This window comes from Myotis brandtii, unplaced genomic scaffold (assembly GCF_000412655.1).
Source record: "Myotis brandtii unplaced genomic scaffold, ASM41265v1 scaffold1501, whole genome shotgun sequence".
In the NCBI taxonomy this organism is placed as follows: domain Eukaryota; kingdom Metazoa; phylum Chordata; class Mammalia; order Chiroptera; family Vespertilionidae; genus Myotis; species Myotis brandtii.
This window is the reverse complement of record NW_005355417.1, coordinates 85,602-102,852: the sequence shown is the minus strand read 5'-3', so window position 1 is coordinate 102,852 and position 17,251 is coordinate 85,602. Positions and strand designations below refer to the sequence as shown.

At 40.5% G+C, this 17,251-nt stretch overlaps 1 protein-coding gene across 3 annotated transcripts in view; it reads left to right on the top strand.

Annotated features, from left to right (window-relative positions):
* CLIP4 (CAP-GLY domain containing linker protein family, member 4) overlaps positions 1–17,251 on the top strand; it is a 53,420-nt gene that overhangs the window by 1,750 nt on the left and 34,419 nt on the right. For all 3 annotated transcript variants that reach the window (XM_014535766.1, XM_014535768.1, XM_014535769.1), the window contains exons 2-6: positions 7,746–7,893; positions 11,880–12,019; positions 13,418–13,511; positions 14,503–14,664; positions 16,391–16,509. In XM_014535766.1, the coding sequence (XP_014391252.1) occupies positions 7,761–7,893; positions 11,880–12,019; positions 13,418–13,511; positions 14,503–14,664; positions 16,391–16,509 (648 nt within the window). In that variant the 5' untranslated portion in view covers positions 7,746–7,760. The remainder of the gene's footprint in view (positions 1–7,745; positions 7,894–11,879; positions 12,020–13,417; positions 13,512–14,502; positions 14,665–16,390; positions 16,510–17,251) is intronic.

The window sequence follows — 17,251 nt, the reverse complement described above, 5'->3', positions numbered from 1 at the left end:
GCCCGGCGCCCTGGGAGTGCCTCCCGCGCGCACGGGTGTGCGTGCTGGCTCGGCCCTGCCCTGGAAATGGGCCTCTCCAGCTCTCCCCGCGCGTATGAAACTGTTGAAGAAACCTTTTGCCAATGGGAATGCAAAACGAAACAAAATGACTTTGCTTCCAGGCTTTTGCTACCCCGAGATTCCTTCATTTTAAATCGTGGGAATCGGGAAGTTTGGAGAAACGCGCGAGACCTGCCCAGCAGAGAGGCGAGGGGTAGACCTCATCCTTGCGGATTAGATGGATGGGTTTATAATGTCAGCTTTCTTTTACGTTTGATGTCAGTCAGGTGGTTCATTCCCCCAGAGACACACAGGCAATTTGGATTTAAACGCGGAGACAGTGTTTTGATATGTATCAGAGGCTGATATTCTCATGGGGTGGTAGCTTGCTCTGTGCTCCCAGCTGGACGGTGGTTCATATTGTGGCGATATCTATAGGAAAAAATCATGCCTTTGAAATGTTTCAACCCTCTTCGGAGAAACATCCCCGGAATCTTTTAATTGTACTTCTGCGTTCACATGGACATTTGCCATACAGCAATCGGATGCACAATTTAAGCCGGCTCTATGGCAGATCACGTGGCGCAGGACATGCAGCCACTATGGAGGGAAAACAGAATGGAAAATGGCAGAAGTCTAGCTTTGTTCATTTTTATGCTGCAAAGCCTCCCCGGTTCTGTCCTATTTTGCTAACATAAATATGCATTTTTAAATGCTTTCGTTCGATATCGACGGACCTGGGCTGTAAGATTGGATCTTGAAATGTAATGAATATGTTTATTTCTATTTCATAGAAAATTTGGCACAGAATATGTTATGTGTGGGATTGATTTCAGACGTTTCAGATTATCAGATACCGTTCTCAACAGCAAGGCCTTTTCTTTTTTTTTTAAATGATGTTTTTATGGTGTCTTTTATTGTTTATAATAGCTTCAATTTGGGAACATACGCTAGTGTTCTTAATGTTACAGAATTAACTCTTTCCCCCTGTTTAAACCTACAAATATTCTGTTCCCTGGTTAATGATCTGTAATTACCTGTGCTGTTATGGGCTTGCTTAGTTTGTCAGTCTTTGTTGTTGTTGTTGTTTGTTTGTTTTAGGCATCTCGGTATTGTTTGCTCACCTGGCCTTTCAGCAGCACAGCTTTCCCTCAGTGATGTTCAGGAGAACTTTCCAAGACCCGGGGAATGTTTTCTTCTGCCACGTTCCTCTGGCAGCCACTGGCCACATGTGGCTTTTGAGCGCGTGTATGGGGCTAGAGAAATGGAGGACCTGAACTCTTAATTTGATTTAAATAATCACATGTAACTGGAAGCTGCCTGCTCGGGCACCACAGCTTTCGACTATTAGTCCCTCAGGAAGTCTCCCTGCCCCCCTGACTCCAGCACTTATTACAGTTACGCAGTCATTACGCCTTTCTTGTAGGCTGTAAGCTACGTGAGGGCAAAGGCTTATCTGTTCTCTTTATGTTTGCTATGCCCAGACTGGGATTTAGTAGTAAGAAACGCCCGATAAATATTTGTCGAAGGACTAAATCAGCTTCTGGAGGGCAGGTATCTTTTGTGTTCTCTCTAGGCCTAGAGCAAACTCAGTATCAAATACTGCAAATCTCTGCTTAGTGATTGAACAGATTTCGTGCAAATGGGTTGCTGAAGACGTATTTTAAATGCTTATTTTGGTTGGGTTACTGTTTTTGGAATCTCTTGAAGACTCACGAGAAAATGCTGTATGAAGTTGAATGATTCCAGCTTGTGTGGACACAGCTTGGGTCTCCTGTTAGTGGAGTAGCTCAGGGATGCTGCCCTTTAACCATATTCCACATAAATCCGAGGGCATCCCTAGGCCTCAGGGAGGTGCCTTCGTGAGGCCCTGACGAGCCTTCAACTACTCTGAAGAAGTTAGTGGGCCTCTCCACTCACCACCATTCTGAGTTAGGGCATGGACCAGGAATCCTTGAGAAATCATAAGATATCATAGCCATGTTACAAGATGCTTTTGCTCAGAGCTGATTTGGGGTGATGGGATAGGATGGGATTCATATATAAATCAAAATTTGGGGAATTTGAGTCTACTTATTGTATCTGTTATGTACACAGTTAAATAGGGCCAACTTAAAAAAAATATCTTAAGGTTTACTTTGTATAACCCATTATCACCAGTTAACCATAGTAGGATTTGAAATGAAAGTATGTACTTGATTCAGGCTAGTATATCTCCAAGTTTGACCAATATTCCCAGGTGTCATGATCTTAAGGTTTACTTTGTATAACCCATTATCACCAGTTAACCATAGTAGGATTTGACATGAAAGTATGTACTTGATTCAGGCTAGTATATCTCTCCAAGTTTGACCAATATTCCCAGGTGTCATGGCATCTAGAAATTGCTTTTGCAAAAGGATTCTAAGACTATAGAGGTGTATAGTTTTCTTTGGTGGGGCAGAATGTTGGGGTTTCATAAAGGAAAGGAAATAGAACTGGGGGAAAAATGCAATGAAGACAAAATACAAAGAATGTTCCCTCCAGTGGTTAGGTAATATAGCTTCTCTGAGCTTGAAGTAGCTGCCATGTACAATGATGAAGTTGATTACATTGTGTGGAGTGACTCATCTTTCCACCTTGAATCTACGACTTGAATATTTACTATTAGGTATGTGTAGGCCACTGATCTAACTCCTGTGGCAAGTGATAGTATGTAAGATACAGTTCTTTTAAGAATCTCAACAGTGCAAGGAAATGAAAGGTGCTTTGGGGATCACTTCTAGAAAACATTTTTGAATGGAAAACCCACTCTGAAAAGGACATTTGAAAGGTGGCTCCTCTTAACCAACTCAGAATGATAACCACTTATTCACTCTGCTGAAGAATTATGAGTATCAAAAAACATGACTGAGTCTCAAAATGTGATTGCAGTCAGGTTAATCTTCCTAGAACACAGCTTGAACCCTGGGACAATCTCCTTTGAAATAATCAGTGGTTTCCCAGTGCTCATGGAATTAAAAGGTTTGGTCTTTGATCAGGTATTTAAAGTACTTCTGAGTATAGCCCTAAAAAACCATTACAGCCTTACCTCTCACTGTTTTCCGGGATGTAGCGTGCATTCCAGCCTACTGTTCCTCTAAGTGCTCTCCTTTTACATTTCTGCCCAAATCTCTGCCTACACATCTTTCAAGACCTATACCCTAGGTCAGCGGTTCTCAACCTGTGGGTTGCGACCCCTTTGGGGGTTGAACGACCCTTTCACAGGGGTCGCCTAAGACCATCGGAAAACACATATATAATTACATATTGTTTTTGTGATTAATCACTATGCTTTAATTATGTTCAATTTGTAACAATGAAATTGGGGGTCACCACAACATGAGGAACTATATTAAAGGGTTGCAGCATTAGGAAGGTTGAGAACCACTGCCCTAGGTGATGCTTCCTTTACCACACCATTTCTGATTCTCAGGAGCTGCCATAGGGCATGTTCCTTGTACTTATGTTATGGAACAAATCCCCTCTGTTTCATCATCTTTTTCAATTAGTGCTATTTTATTCACCCTAGTAGACTGTAAGCATGGGACCATCTGTTACTCATTTTTTTATTTTCTGAAACATCTAGATCAGTGTAGTGCCTTGTAGGCAGTGGTTACACGTTTACTAGTAACGTGTTTAACAAGCTGTGCTAAAGGTAGCTTCATTCTCTGCATGTAATATTTTGTCCAAACTTACTGCCAAACACTTAGAGGCCAACAGGTAGAAACGCTGAGTTACTTCTACACTGAGAAGCTACAGTGTTGAAGGACGGTCTCCTTTGTGGCATGGGTTACTTTTTAGAATTGATAGCATTTAAGGGAGATCACCATGCCATGTGACACCAATTCCTTGTTATATTCCTACTAGACGCTCCTTTATTAGAGAGGGAACTCTCTTGTAACAGTGTTGTTGTTGGCATATGACTAGTAAGGACTTTGGAATAAAATGCCATCTTTTCCTGTCTTAGAGCAGCTCAACAATTTAAACTTATATATTAATCAGAGGGAGGTGGAAATCCCCTAAAAATGAAATTCCCATCATTTCTTTCTTTATTCCCTCCTATCTTTTCTATCCCTTGCTTCAGTCCACCATTTTCTTTGGCATTGTTTAGTGTCAGCCCAGGGTATCTGATCATGCACCAAAAACAGGGAGAACATCTCTGCCATGCAGGGGTCCCTCTTATCAGCCCTGTGTCCCCCAAGAAGCAGGAGATCACCCAGGACCAAATAAAAGCATGCTCCCTTTGATTTACAGTCTTCCTCCAATAGAATTTCCCAGGGCACTCTGGCCCCCAAATGAGGCCCTAAGTCAGGGGTGGGCAAACTTTTTGACTTGAGGGCCACAATGGGTTCTTAAACTGGACCGGAGGGCTGGAACAAAAGCATGGATGGAGTGTTTGTGTGAACTAATATAAATTCAAAGTAAACATCATTACATAAAAGGGTACGGTCTTTTTTTTTTTAGTTTTATTCATTTCAAACGGGCCGGATCCGGCCCGAGGGCCGTAGTTGGCCCACGGCTGGGTTATTTAATGTGTGATAATCTCTACATCCATATAAACATACACCTTATGAGAAAAAAGAAATCATCTTACTCTTTACCAGTTCCTGCTAGTATTTAGAAAACCTGTGAATCAAGTTGGGAAGGAACCAGTTAACTTGAAGAGGTGATGTTTCCTTAGGTAAGGGTGGTGATGGTAAAGATAATTAAGTTAGATGGCAGATTGATTAATCAATTGTAAAAAAGCACATTGAGTAATAAATAGCAAGGCATAATCTGCTAGAGGACACGATCAATTAGCTATTTTCACTTATTCTATTCTTTCTACTGAAATAAACTAAAAATCATTTTCATTTGGTTTTGTAATATGGTTTTCTGTTTATATTTAAAAAGCATATAGACAGTCATAGTATTTCATATTTGAAAGATTTGATACAAAAGAAATTGGAAGGTTTTTGGCTTCATAGTTCAGTTTTGCTGACATTTTCTCTTCTTTCTCCATTTCTGATGGGTTGGCTTGGTGCAACACCAGTCCAATTTATAGCAAATTTATTCAAACCACTCATGTTGTCTGAGAAAAAGGTAATATCAGGGATATGGTTTAAAAGGCATGGTCTTCTCGAAAACCCATTAGAGCCCTCAAATGCCCAGCCTTTGATCTGCCAGCCAATCGTGAGGAAGACAGAGCGGGAGCCTCCTTAGCGCCCTGAGGCCTCTGTCCTGACGCTGAACCAATGGGCCATTTGTGTCGAACAGTGCGGAGTTGTATCCAATTACTTCACCGCCAGCCTCGGAGAAACATGGAGTGCTTCATCCGCAAGAAACAATAATTCTACAAAACCCTCCGGAGAGGGGTTTTGGTTGGCAGGAAACAGAAAACCAGTTGGAAGCAGTTTGATGGAGCCAGACAGCCATGGGTAGGCGGATGGGCAGTCCTTTTGCCCTACGTGACCCGGTGCGCTGTGTGCCTGCCTTTCCACCATCTCAGGTACCGAATCCCCACGAGCTGGAATCTGGATGGATCTAGGGGTCCAGGGTGACCCCCAGAGGGGCTCCCTCCTGAATCGTGCTGGGGAGATGGGGAGAAAGGAACCCTTCCCAGGGGCCACCTGAGTCTCTCCTCAGCTCTTTTTTTTTTTTAAAGTATATATTTTTATTGATTTCAGAGAGGAAGGGAGAGAGAAACATCAATGATGAGAGAATCATGGATCAACTGCATGATCTGTGGGATCTAGTCCACAACCCAGGCATGTGTCCTGACTGGGTGGTTCCCCCAGCTGCCGCCTGGTTGCCATGGTGTCGGAGGAGAGGAGAAGGAGGAGGTGATTTCTGAGAAGCAGTCCAAAAATACACACCAGCTGGCCCCTCCTTCCTCACTCCTTACAGCTTCAAAGCCTCCTTTTGTGCAGCTGGGCCAGGGCTCTTCCTGGCCAGGCAGCTGGGAGCAAAGAAGGTCAAGGAGGCAGAGGGTCCAGGTGGTGGGTTCTGGGACCCCCACCTCACCCAGCAGATTTCCTGGACCTGGGCTCCATTGCCCTCCCATAGTTCCCAGACCAGGCGGGCTGTTTCCTGCCTCCCTGCCTTCGCACCTGCAGTTCCCTCCACGTGGCATGCCCTTCCTCATCCTTCAAATCCCAGCTCGGCTTTACTGCACTGGAGAACCTTCCCTCAGTCACTTGGGGCTCCCTCTGCATCCTGCACCCACCCCAGTCACAGCCGTTTTCTTGATGAAGCTCTCAGGGGGCTGTGAGGTCTTGGGGATGCTAGCTTTGCCTTTGTACCCCAGCCCCTGGCACAGACAGGTGCTCAGTAAATCCGGAAGGAAGGGAAGGAGGGAGGGATGGAAGGGAGCAAAGAAACACCTCTCATAGGACTGGAGAGGATCCGCCCGTGAGCACAAAGCCCTCTCCCTTCCTGCCGCCTCCACTTGAGCCTGGGCTCCAGCACCTTCTGCCTCATCTGAGTTGGACCTGCTCAGGGGCCGTCTCCATACCCGCAGGCCTGTTTCTTTTGCCCATTTACATGCACTTGACTTCATAAGGAGCTAGTGTGTTTGGGAGAAAGGCCTCCATTCTCAGAAATCCCGGACTGTGCACACTTGCAAGGACCTGAGGGCTGATCTTCAGCAGGGGTTTTCACACTGAATACTTTCTGCAAACAAAGCCTTACCTGAGGCCAGTATATAAAACAGATGGAAAGCTGCTTGGGGTGAAGTGGTGCGTATTGAAGGAGATGGGGCAGCCAAGAGAGAGGGAGAGAGAGCGCTGGGGAGAGTCCAGTGACCGATATTTACTAACTGGTAGAGAAGGGCTTCAATATTTTCAGAACTGCGTGTTCATGCCCGTGTGGCTGGGCCAACTAACTCATCTTTCACAGCGAGAAGTCAATCTGTACACACAACAATGAAAATACATCCTTGGGGAAAATCATAATGACTTCAGCCTTTAATGCTCTTACAGTTTCTTTCTTTTTTTTTTTTTAATTTTGAAGGGATGTTTTAGGGGAAGTAGCTCTTGTCTAGAGGAAATATTTATATGAATTCAGCAATTCCATCAACTCCTCTTTCTTTTTCTTTTGTGAAATTCAAGTAAAATTAAATTTAAAATTGTGTCTGAAAAAATAAAAAAGGCATGGCCTTCCATCTCCTGCAAGGATGGAATGAACAGGTCCTATCATTGTTAAGAAGTGGGCTCTTAGATTTGTACGAGAGATGTGATTAACATTCACTAAAGTTTTCTGGGATGTCAGGAAATAATGAGAATATCCTAAACTAGATTGTGTTCATGTGATGAGCACGTGGCAAGAGCTGTTGGGTGACAGATGGTATAAGCTGTGTCAGATTCCACGAGAAGTTAAAGGTCCCTTGACCAGGGATAATATCTGTGAGTAAAGAAAACATCATCCATTTAGATTAGCTCAACATTTAAAAATATTTTCTCCTATACTTGGAAAATAATATGGCTCCTGAGCTTTGTCTAGAAAGATAACGTGTGCTGCTGACTCTATAAGCACTATTTTTGCCGAAAGGAAGTTCCCCCCCTTCCTTTCTAAAAGCGATTCTTGAAGTTTGAAGTTGAAAGTGTCAGTAAGTTAGATATTAAAAGAATACAGGCTGTTTATCATTGAAGGCAGTCACTCTAAGTGGCATTCAGAAGTAACGTGCTTTCTCTCTCCTCTCATTACAGGTGGCTTTCTAGAAGATGACCATAGAGGACCTCCCAGAGTTCCCATTAGAAGGAGAGTCTTTGATCGGAAGATACCCATTTTTGTTCTCAGGTTCGGATACACCCGTGACCTTCTCCATTTCTGCAGCACCAATGCCTTCCGACTGTGGTATGTGAAGTAGCTGACTTTATTGGCTATGAGCTGGTAACTTGACTTCTGTCTTATGTCTGTTTTATGCTCATAATATTTCCTAAAACAATTTACTATGGTTTTCATAAAATTGCTAAAGTTTTCCTTTTTCAAAAATACAATTGCTTTTTCTGCCACTTAAACGAAACATTTCATTTCTTCTATCAGCGTTTTTACTAGGTAAAAGTTCATTTTATGCACCATGATGGGTTTAGAAGAACTTTTTTTCAGGAGGCAGTGGTGCTTATACACCTAGCATTCTTCTGCTATTCATGTACTTATTTTGGTTAAATATACTGATTTGTTTACAAAGCCATATACTGAAAAAAATGACACAAAAGCACTGTCAACTAGCCATCTCTAGGGGCCCTGCGGTCTTTGAAATACTAGAATTCTAATTAACACGGTAAGCGCTCACTCCTGAAAGGTTCCAAACTCAGGTGACAGTGTAACCACAAGTTTTAGTACACAAGCAAGCCTAATTTGGACCCTGTCTCAATCATCATTGATAATTGTAATTATCAATATATCTATCTATCTATATAAAAGACTAATATGCAAAGTGTCCCCTTGGGAGTTCAACCCACCAGGAGTTTGATCACTTGCTATGATGTGTGCTGACCACCAGAGGGTGGCGCAGAACAAAGGAAGGCCCCAGTCAGCAGCCGGCAGCTGCTAGGGACCCTACCTGTGCACAAATTTTGTGCACTGGGCCTCTAGTATATATATAAAAGCCTAAGCGACCGTTCTGACTGGATGATTGGCTGGTAGCTATGGCACACACTGACCACCAGGGGGCAGACGCTCAATGCAGGAGCTGCCCCCTGGTGGTCAGTGCACTCCCACAGCCAACCTCCTGCAGCTAGCCAACCTCCCGTGGCCCCTCCCTCTGGCTGGCCCGGATCAGCCCCGATCAGGGACTGAGTGAGACAGCCCTGATAGGCCCTGATCACTGGCCAGGCTGAGAGATCCCACCCGTGCACGAATTTGTGCACTGGGCCTCTAGTACACAAATAAAATATAGCAAAGCTTATAAAAAGCAGGGAGGGTGAGACCTTTCCCTGGAATGATATTGGTTCCTATTTAAATTGGTTCATTTAAATCTCCTTGGTAAAATATAAATTTAGAAGTATCCTAGTTTTTATCTATTTAGATAAATTTTCCCCAAGACCCTATTTTATCAGCTAGTTGGTAAAAGAACACCAGGAGATAAATTTGATAGATTTGTTACATTTCTGACTTGGAGTTTTTCAAGTAAAATATTGGGTCACCATTTCAAATCATCTTTGGAGGTAGAGATAATACAATTTTTAAATATCAGTAGATATAAAAAAATATTTGATTGGGAATTTGTCCTTTTAGTCCTACCCATTCTAATAACTATTCAGTTCCAAGTACCAAGTATGCTATTTTTATGTGTTCAGATTCTACAGTGATTACCTTGAAATCATGAAAAATATTACACAAAATCTGTGCCTAGATCCTGGGAATTATTTGCAGCTTTTACACAAATTGACTGAGTTTATTGTCAGATATAGCAAAATCAGTTATATGGGAAAAGCATTGAACTAAAGCACTTTGTTCCTTGCTTATGACTCTTATCTAATTCTATCTTGAGTCATAATTATCTTATTTCCTTTCCTAGACTATATAAGTCTTTGGGATGGGGCAGGAATCATGTTTTGTTTTTATTGATCTCCTTAGGGCTAATATAGTCATTTATTGATTAGTTGCTCAGTTTGTGTTGAATAAATACATTGCCTATATTATTAGAATTATAGATTCTTAGAATCTGAATGGACCTATAGTTGAACTTTCCCTACCCACTTTCCAGCATAGAAAGTCTATTTTCAGAAGCTCTGACAGACATCCATTTAGCCACTTAGCTATCTTCAACAGTGGGAAACTGACTCGGTGACTTACCAGCTCTGTGATCTTGGACATATTACTTATTTTCTCTATCCCCTTGTTTCTTTTTTGATTAAATGAGAATAATAACACCTATCTCATATGTTGTTATGAGGATGAAATAAGGTAATTTACATAAAGTATACAGGGTGGGGCAAATGCAGGTTTATAGTTGTTTGTATGAAAAATCTCTATATATAAAAGCCTAAGCAACTGTTCAACTGTTGGACTGGTAGCTATGATGCTCACTGACCACCAGGGGGCAGATGCTCAGCGCACAAGCATGGAAACACGGGACAGACTGATGAATCTCAGAGGGAAGCGGGGAGAGGGGAGGGCGGGAAGAGATGAACCAAAGATCTTATATGCATACTAGAGGCCCAGTGCACAGGTTCATGCATCAGTAGGATCCCTCGGCCTGGCCTGCGGAGATCAGGCTCCTTGACATCCCCCAGGGGGTCCTGGATTGTGAGAGGGCGCAGGCCAGGCCAAGGGACCCTACCGGTGCGCAAATCCATGTACCGGGCCTCTAGTAATACAATAATTAATAAGTAATAATACAAGAATAAACTCTGATTCATGTACTCATAACTGTAAACTCATGTTTGCTCCACCCTGCATGTAACAGTCCTTGGCACCTATGAAGCACTTAGTGAGTGTAACTTATTATCATTATTATTTAAATGATTCTGCTGTTTGCCATTACCTCAGTATATAATTACTGAGTCATTGACACATGCTTCAGTATTTATTGGGCTAACCATTACTCTTCTTGGTTCAAGTATTCTTGCTTATTTCTCTGACATTTATTCTCTAGGTCTTTGCTAGTCACAGGGTGGTTCTTAGTCTAGTAGCATTGGCATCTCTGGGAACTTGTTAGGAATGCGGTCGCAGGCCCCACCTGAGACTTACTGGATTAGAATCTACATTGTAACAAGATCCCTAGGTAACTCCTATCTACATTAATGTTTGAGAAGCTCTCACACAGATGAACAGTAGAATAATTTTGTCTGTCTCTTCCTACAAATAAATCCTGATGAGATTTTGATTAGAATTGAAATTATTTTAAATAATGTTCTTGGGAAAATTGATAGCTTTCAATGTTCTGTCTTCCGACGCAGGAATATAATGTGTCACTCTCCACTTAAGTCTCCCCTACCCCTCTTCAGTTTTCTTTAAATAAGCCTCGTAAATTTATTGGCATGTTTGTTATTTTTATTGTTATTGTGTATTGGTTTTTCCATGGCATTTCATTTTTTAAAAATAGGAAATCATTTACAAATGCAAAGAACAGTGATAGCAAAAATGTATATCACACATGTCCACCATCAGAATGAACAAATATTAGCATTTTGTCGTATTTCCTTTAGCTCTTGTTTTTTTATTAAAAGAAATAAAACTTTAAAGATAAATCCCCTCCATTTACCTTTCTGATCCAATTCCCCTTGCTCCCCAGAGGTAACAACTATCTTATATTTAGTGTGAGTATTCCAAATCTTATTATTATACTTTTACTACAAATATGTGCCTATAAACAATATGCATTTTTGTTGTGTATATTTATAATTTTATGTAAATGAATGATATTGGATATTATTCTGCAACTTAATTCATTGATCAATGTTTTTTGAGACCTATCTTTATAAATTCATGGCTTAGATGTCTAATTCATTTGTTTAGTTGTAAACTTACTCTTCATGACACATTTATGTTTTTAGAGGTGAAAATATTGATCAGACTTGACAAATTTTAACTGCTTTAGAAATAATTTTTGGAAAGTTTGGGATTTGAGATCAGGGTTTGCACACTTATGTTTTTGTTTCATCTATAATAAATTATGGGATGGTAAATCGAAATCTCATTCTCACAACAACTCAGGAATGCCTCATACTTTTTGGCAATTTTGATTTTGTTTTTGAGAATTGCTTAAGGTAAAAATCTACGTTTTCTAACATCTGAAAATATTGGTATCATTTAAGCTCTGGTCTTATTGTTTAGTATTTTCAATATATTTATTTGCAACTTCTAATAAATTTAATTTACACCTTTTATTTCAGAGTTCTCTTTCTTTGATCCGAATGATACATCATGCCAGGAAATTCTCTTTGATCCCAAAACTTCTGTATCAGAATTATTTGCCATTTTAAGACAGTGGGTTCCTCAGGTCCAGCAGAACATTGACATTATTGGGAACGAGGTAAGACATTATCACATTTTAAGCTTTACGTTGTTAGGATTGTTAATCACATAGACTTTTCCCCCATCTAAATGGAAAGATGGTGATAAAGGGGAGACCTTTTAAAGAGTCTGATGTTTGTTCTTTGTATTTCCAGGTTTTTACTATAGTTAAATAGTTAGTACTATAAATTCTTTCCATTATTCCCTCATGCTCCTCACTCTCTTACATGTGGGATTCTGACATTGGAGACTCTTCACAGGAGCAGGCATTTTGGGAACTTTCTTTCTTGTACAAATTAATTTTGTAAACTTAAAGAAATTCTTTCATGAGGGTATTTGCCTTGATTGTTGTAGTTAATACTAGAGGGATTTGACCACCAGGCCGACTGGCTGTGTGAATCAGCTGTGTCTGCCGCGGAAAACTTCTGTCCTCTGGGGAGGTGCTAATCTAGCCTTTGCCTGAGGCGATCCGGCAAATGGCTCTGCGCAGGGCTTGGGCGGGGCGGGCTCAACAGGGCGGGCGGAGGGAGCCGTTATGGTGCCCTCAGTCCTGTTCCCAGAGGCTCTGCTTCTCAGAACCCCCGGAACCGCTGCAAACCTCGGAGGGAAAGCTGCCTTCCAACTGATGCCAGACACTCCCGCTTCTCCCGTTTGGGTCCGAGTCCCCAGCGATTCGCCCGTATCTGGAGCTCAGAGTCTGAGACTCCCCCCTGACCGAAAACGACAACCGCGCTCTCAGCCACCAGCCCGCTTTGCGCGCGCACCTCCGCACCTGAGTTTTTTCCACACTGCGCCTCCTCTGAGCCTCGGTGTGCTGTTATTTTTCCTTCTAGTTGAAGAGTCTCTCCTCAGCCAGCCTTCCTGTGGTTCTGGGTGGTGTCCGTTCCGTCTTTTAGTTGTATTTTTGAAGTGGTTGTTTGCGGCAGCAGTCTGCGGTGTTTACCTATGCCGCCATCTTGGTCATTACCATCATGTTTTATCTATACTTTTGGGTAGTTTGTTAAAGATCTAGGCTTAAATATAATTTAAAAATATTTTTTGAAGGCGGGATGAAAGAATAACTGGTTTCCTTGACCAGCATATTACCATATTGTAGGAAGAGAGAGCTCATACTTCTTTCAAATACCATTATACCCATGAGAAATAAAATGTTGCTCACTCTTTGAGAGGTTAAGGGACATATTTGGAGTGGAGATTACCTTGTAATACTCTTTATACATTTCCTTCAGTCGGTTGGCAAGTTCAGTTTTCATTCTTGTTGGGTGCAGACTTATGATCTCTCCTCAGAAGAAGCCAGTCTGTCTCTGCATGTGTGAGAACTAGTCCAGAAAAGGCAGGCTCCCTTGTTGCCCAGCATTGGTTCGAAGTCAGTCGACTTCAGTAGTCGTTGTCATCACCTCTTTCTGGGTTTCCTCAGATTCTTAAGAGAGGCTGCAATGTGAACGACAGAGATGGACTGACAGATATGACTCTCCTACATTATACTTGCAAGTCCGGAGCTCATGGTATTGGTAAGTATGTGGTAAATCTGTTAATTGCTTAGAACATCTGTATTGGTGCCTGTACAACCTGGGAGAGCACCTGGCTCTGATGATAATATTCCCTGAACAGGTGAGGATTCAGTTAGTTCCTTCCAGAAACTTGTTGCCTTTTCTTCCTTTTCTCAAGGTGGTCTTAATAGCCTCCTGGCACCTCCCAGCCTTTCCGGATCCAAGCTCAGTTTTCTAGGCAACCCATCCCCTAAGATCCCAGTCTTCAGGCCTGTCTGGGGTCTGTTCCTACATACATAACATGGGCTCATATTTTCCAAAATTGGTGTTTTCCCATTGTATAAACTTGCCTCTGTTATTTAACTGTCGTGACCTTCTCCCTGTGTTTCCATAGTCTGATATAGTGCTTCCCAAGCTATTGATGGTAAGGATTCTTTTTTTTTTTTTTTTTGCTATAATGGACTGATACTTTTATAAAATGAAATAATAGAAAAATGAAATAAAGATATAAAATACAAACCTAAATATTTTTCAAAAGGCATAAAATTATATTTCAATTAATATACTCCTAAGAAATGATTACATAGGAAAAAAGAAGAGGGTTATAAAAAGTACAAACAAATTATATTTTGGGACTGGCAGTAGTCCATGCAGCCCACTCTGAGTAGCACTGGTCCAGTGTGTTGTTTTTACTGGCTGTATAGTATTCCATTCTATGGATGTCTCATAATTTATTTAACCAATTTCTTATTATTATACTTTTAGGTTGTTTCAGAATTTTATTCATAATAAAAAATGCTGTGATGAACATCTTCACAGCTAAATGTTTATCCATATCTCTGAGTATTTGCTTATTTTCTTAGACTAAATTCCTTGTAAGTGAAAGCTTTGAGATATAAGTGTATATGCAGTATATACTATTTGCTTTGGCATTTTGAATGAGGTAGGGGTTAGCCATCCATTGGAACTTAAATTTGTACTGAAGAAAAATAATTTAGAAAACCTTCCTTAGGTGATGTTGATACAGCTGTAAAATTTGCAACTCAACTTATTGATCTGGGAGCAGACGTTAGTTTGCGGAGTCGCTGGACAAATATGAATGCTTTGCATTATGCTGCTTATTTTGATGTCCCTGAGCTTGTAAGAGTGATTTTGAAGACATCCAAACCAAAAGGCAAGTACTATAAGATCGCCATTAAATGTTACTAATTGAACATTTTATTAGTGGCCTGAAAATGATAATTCAAAGAGTTTTTTCCTTCTAATCTATCTTGTTCCATATGACCTCCCATCTCACTTTTTTCAAGAATAGTTTTAAACTTTCTGTAGTGAAGATTAGTTACTATTCTTTCACAAAAAAGCTTAGTACAAAGAGATACAAAATAAGAAGTGTTCTCCAGGTTTTTATCTCTATTCGAATTTTCCAGTATAACAGGGATTTTATAAAGTGTAATTGAATCTTTGTGCTATATAATTCTTTTGTCCTATTTGAGTAGCCAGAAATAGAGCAATAAAACCTTCAGAGCTAAGCATTGAAATCATAAAGAGTATTTATTTTAGGTGGTATTCAGTTCTGAAATTCTGTGATTCTATGAAAGGATAACTTTTTATCTGGCCTTTTTTTTTGTCTTCCTGTCTTGAGGCTGATATCCTAAACTTGAACATGACAATGTGTCTAAATTACAGTCCTCGTGTTTTGACTTTTCCTCTAGTTGTCTCAGGGGTCAGTTTTTTTTTTTTTGAGGGAATTAGGAGAACAGTTAAAGGCAGTGTTTCCCCACTTCTAGAGGACTTGACTTAGAGATTCAGTAAATAAATTTCCCAGACTGTTTGTTTCTAACCTCTGCTTTGTATAAGTGTCCACTTTTCCTTAAGCTTCTACCTATTTGCTTTTTGAATAATGGTAGGAGGAAGGCCTCTCTTGATAGTACAGTGTCTTTAATAACGCAGGAGAGTTTGTCCTGAGCACATCCTGCTGGTTTTAGTTGCAGGTGAGGCATGTGGGGTGGGGTGGTTAGATGAAGGTAGGATTAGAGGTATAGTAAACCCTTGTTGTAGAAAACATTCAAAATAGGATTCCCAAATCTTGAGGATTTCTTGTTTCTAAGTATAGGATCATGATAATTTATTGAAAGTTATTAAAATGTCCTTAGAATTGCAAGATTTTATTTCTTATTCTGAAGTCCAAATTATTCATTTGTTGAATAAAGTATTATGAAAGAGTACAATATGTAGACATTTATATTTTTAATTAGTTTTTAACTTCTTCCTGGTGTGAAAATTTTGCTCTTTGTTTTTGTGGAGGGTCAGATAGTAAATATTTTAGGCTTTTTATGGTCTCTGTTGCAACTACCAGATTCTGTAGTTGTGGCATGAAAGTAGCCATAGAGAATATGTAAATGAATGTGTGTGGCTATGTTCAAATAAAACGTTATTTACGAAAACAGATGGTGACTTTGATTTGGCTCATGGGCCATTGTTTTCTGGGCCTGACCTAAACCCTACTACCTCATTGTAGTCTTCTGGTAAATAGATGAGAGGTTTAATGAGAGATTGTGTGAAAATAGTTGTCTCCACAAACATGAATTATTGCCATTAATTGCTTTTACATATAGTTTAGTTTGTGATAGTTAGAAAGCTGATGAAAACATTAATCCATTTTATAATGAAATTTTATTATGCTGAGAACATAATTGGTTAACCAGATTGTAATATGAAAATTTTGTTCCATTGAAAATTTTGTCCCATTGTGAAATGTTGCTTCTGGTGGGTTAAGTCTCAAAATTGGCTAATAGAGCTCCTCCCTCCAGCATTCCCCCAAGCCCCCAGATTGTCCCCTTTTACATTATACTAGCGAAATTTAAAGATTTAGTTAATATGCTTGTGATGTTTGGTTGCAGATGTGGATGCTACTTGCAGTGACTTTAATTTCGGAACAGCTCTGCACATTGCCGCTTATAACCTGTGTGCAGGCACCGTGAAATGCTTATTGGAGCTTGGAGCAAATCCCGCATTTAGGGTAAGAAGTTACATTGAAAGAATTTAACCATCTAACATTATCTCCCAGTAGGGAGTTGAATCTAGATGTTGTTTTTGAACTCTGTGTACGCAAATGATTTATTTTTGTGTGTCCCTGTAAAGAGTAATGGTGTTAAACTTCATCTCAAATAAACGTGAGGCAAGCGGTGAAGTTCAGCCCCTGGTACTGAGGCGTCTACAAACCTGCTTCCATTCAGTAACATGAAATGCCCCTTCAAGTGTCGTCATCTTCGAGTTTAAGGATCTTTCATTTGGGCTTTTGATGTATTTATAAATGTTAACTGTCAAATACAAATGCATATATGCAAGTTATATTTCTGTATTAAATTATATTTTAAACTCTTTCGGAAAGAAATTTTATTCCAGACAATTTTGAAAGATGCACATTTCAAAATGGAGTGAACTTTAAAAAATCAAATTAAAGGAAAAAATGTATTTTTTCATGGTATTGTTACTGAGTTACAAAGTTACCACCCAGCGTTGAATTTCCTAAACTTTAAATCCTTTGGTATTCTATTGTCTTCACGGCAGTGGCTCTTATATTAGTGCCAGTGACAGGGATTCTTCCCGCTAGGTCTCTGCCTGCCCTTGAGCGGCAAGGGTGGGAAATGTGTGAAAGAGCCTCTTCTCTTCTTTCCTTCTCTTCCCTGGTTTCCTCCCCGCTTCACTCCTCCCTGCTTCTTTGCCACTTTTCTTTCTGTTTAACCTCATCAGTTGGTGAA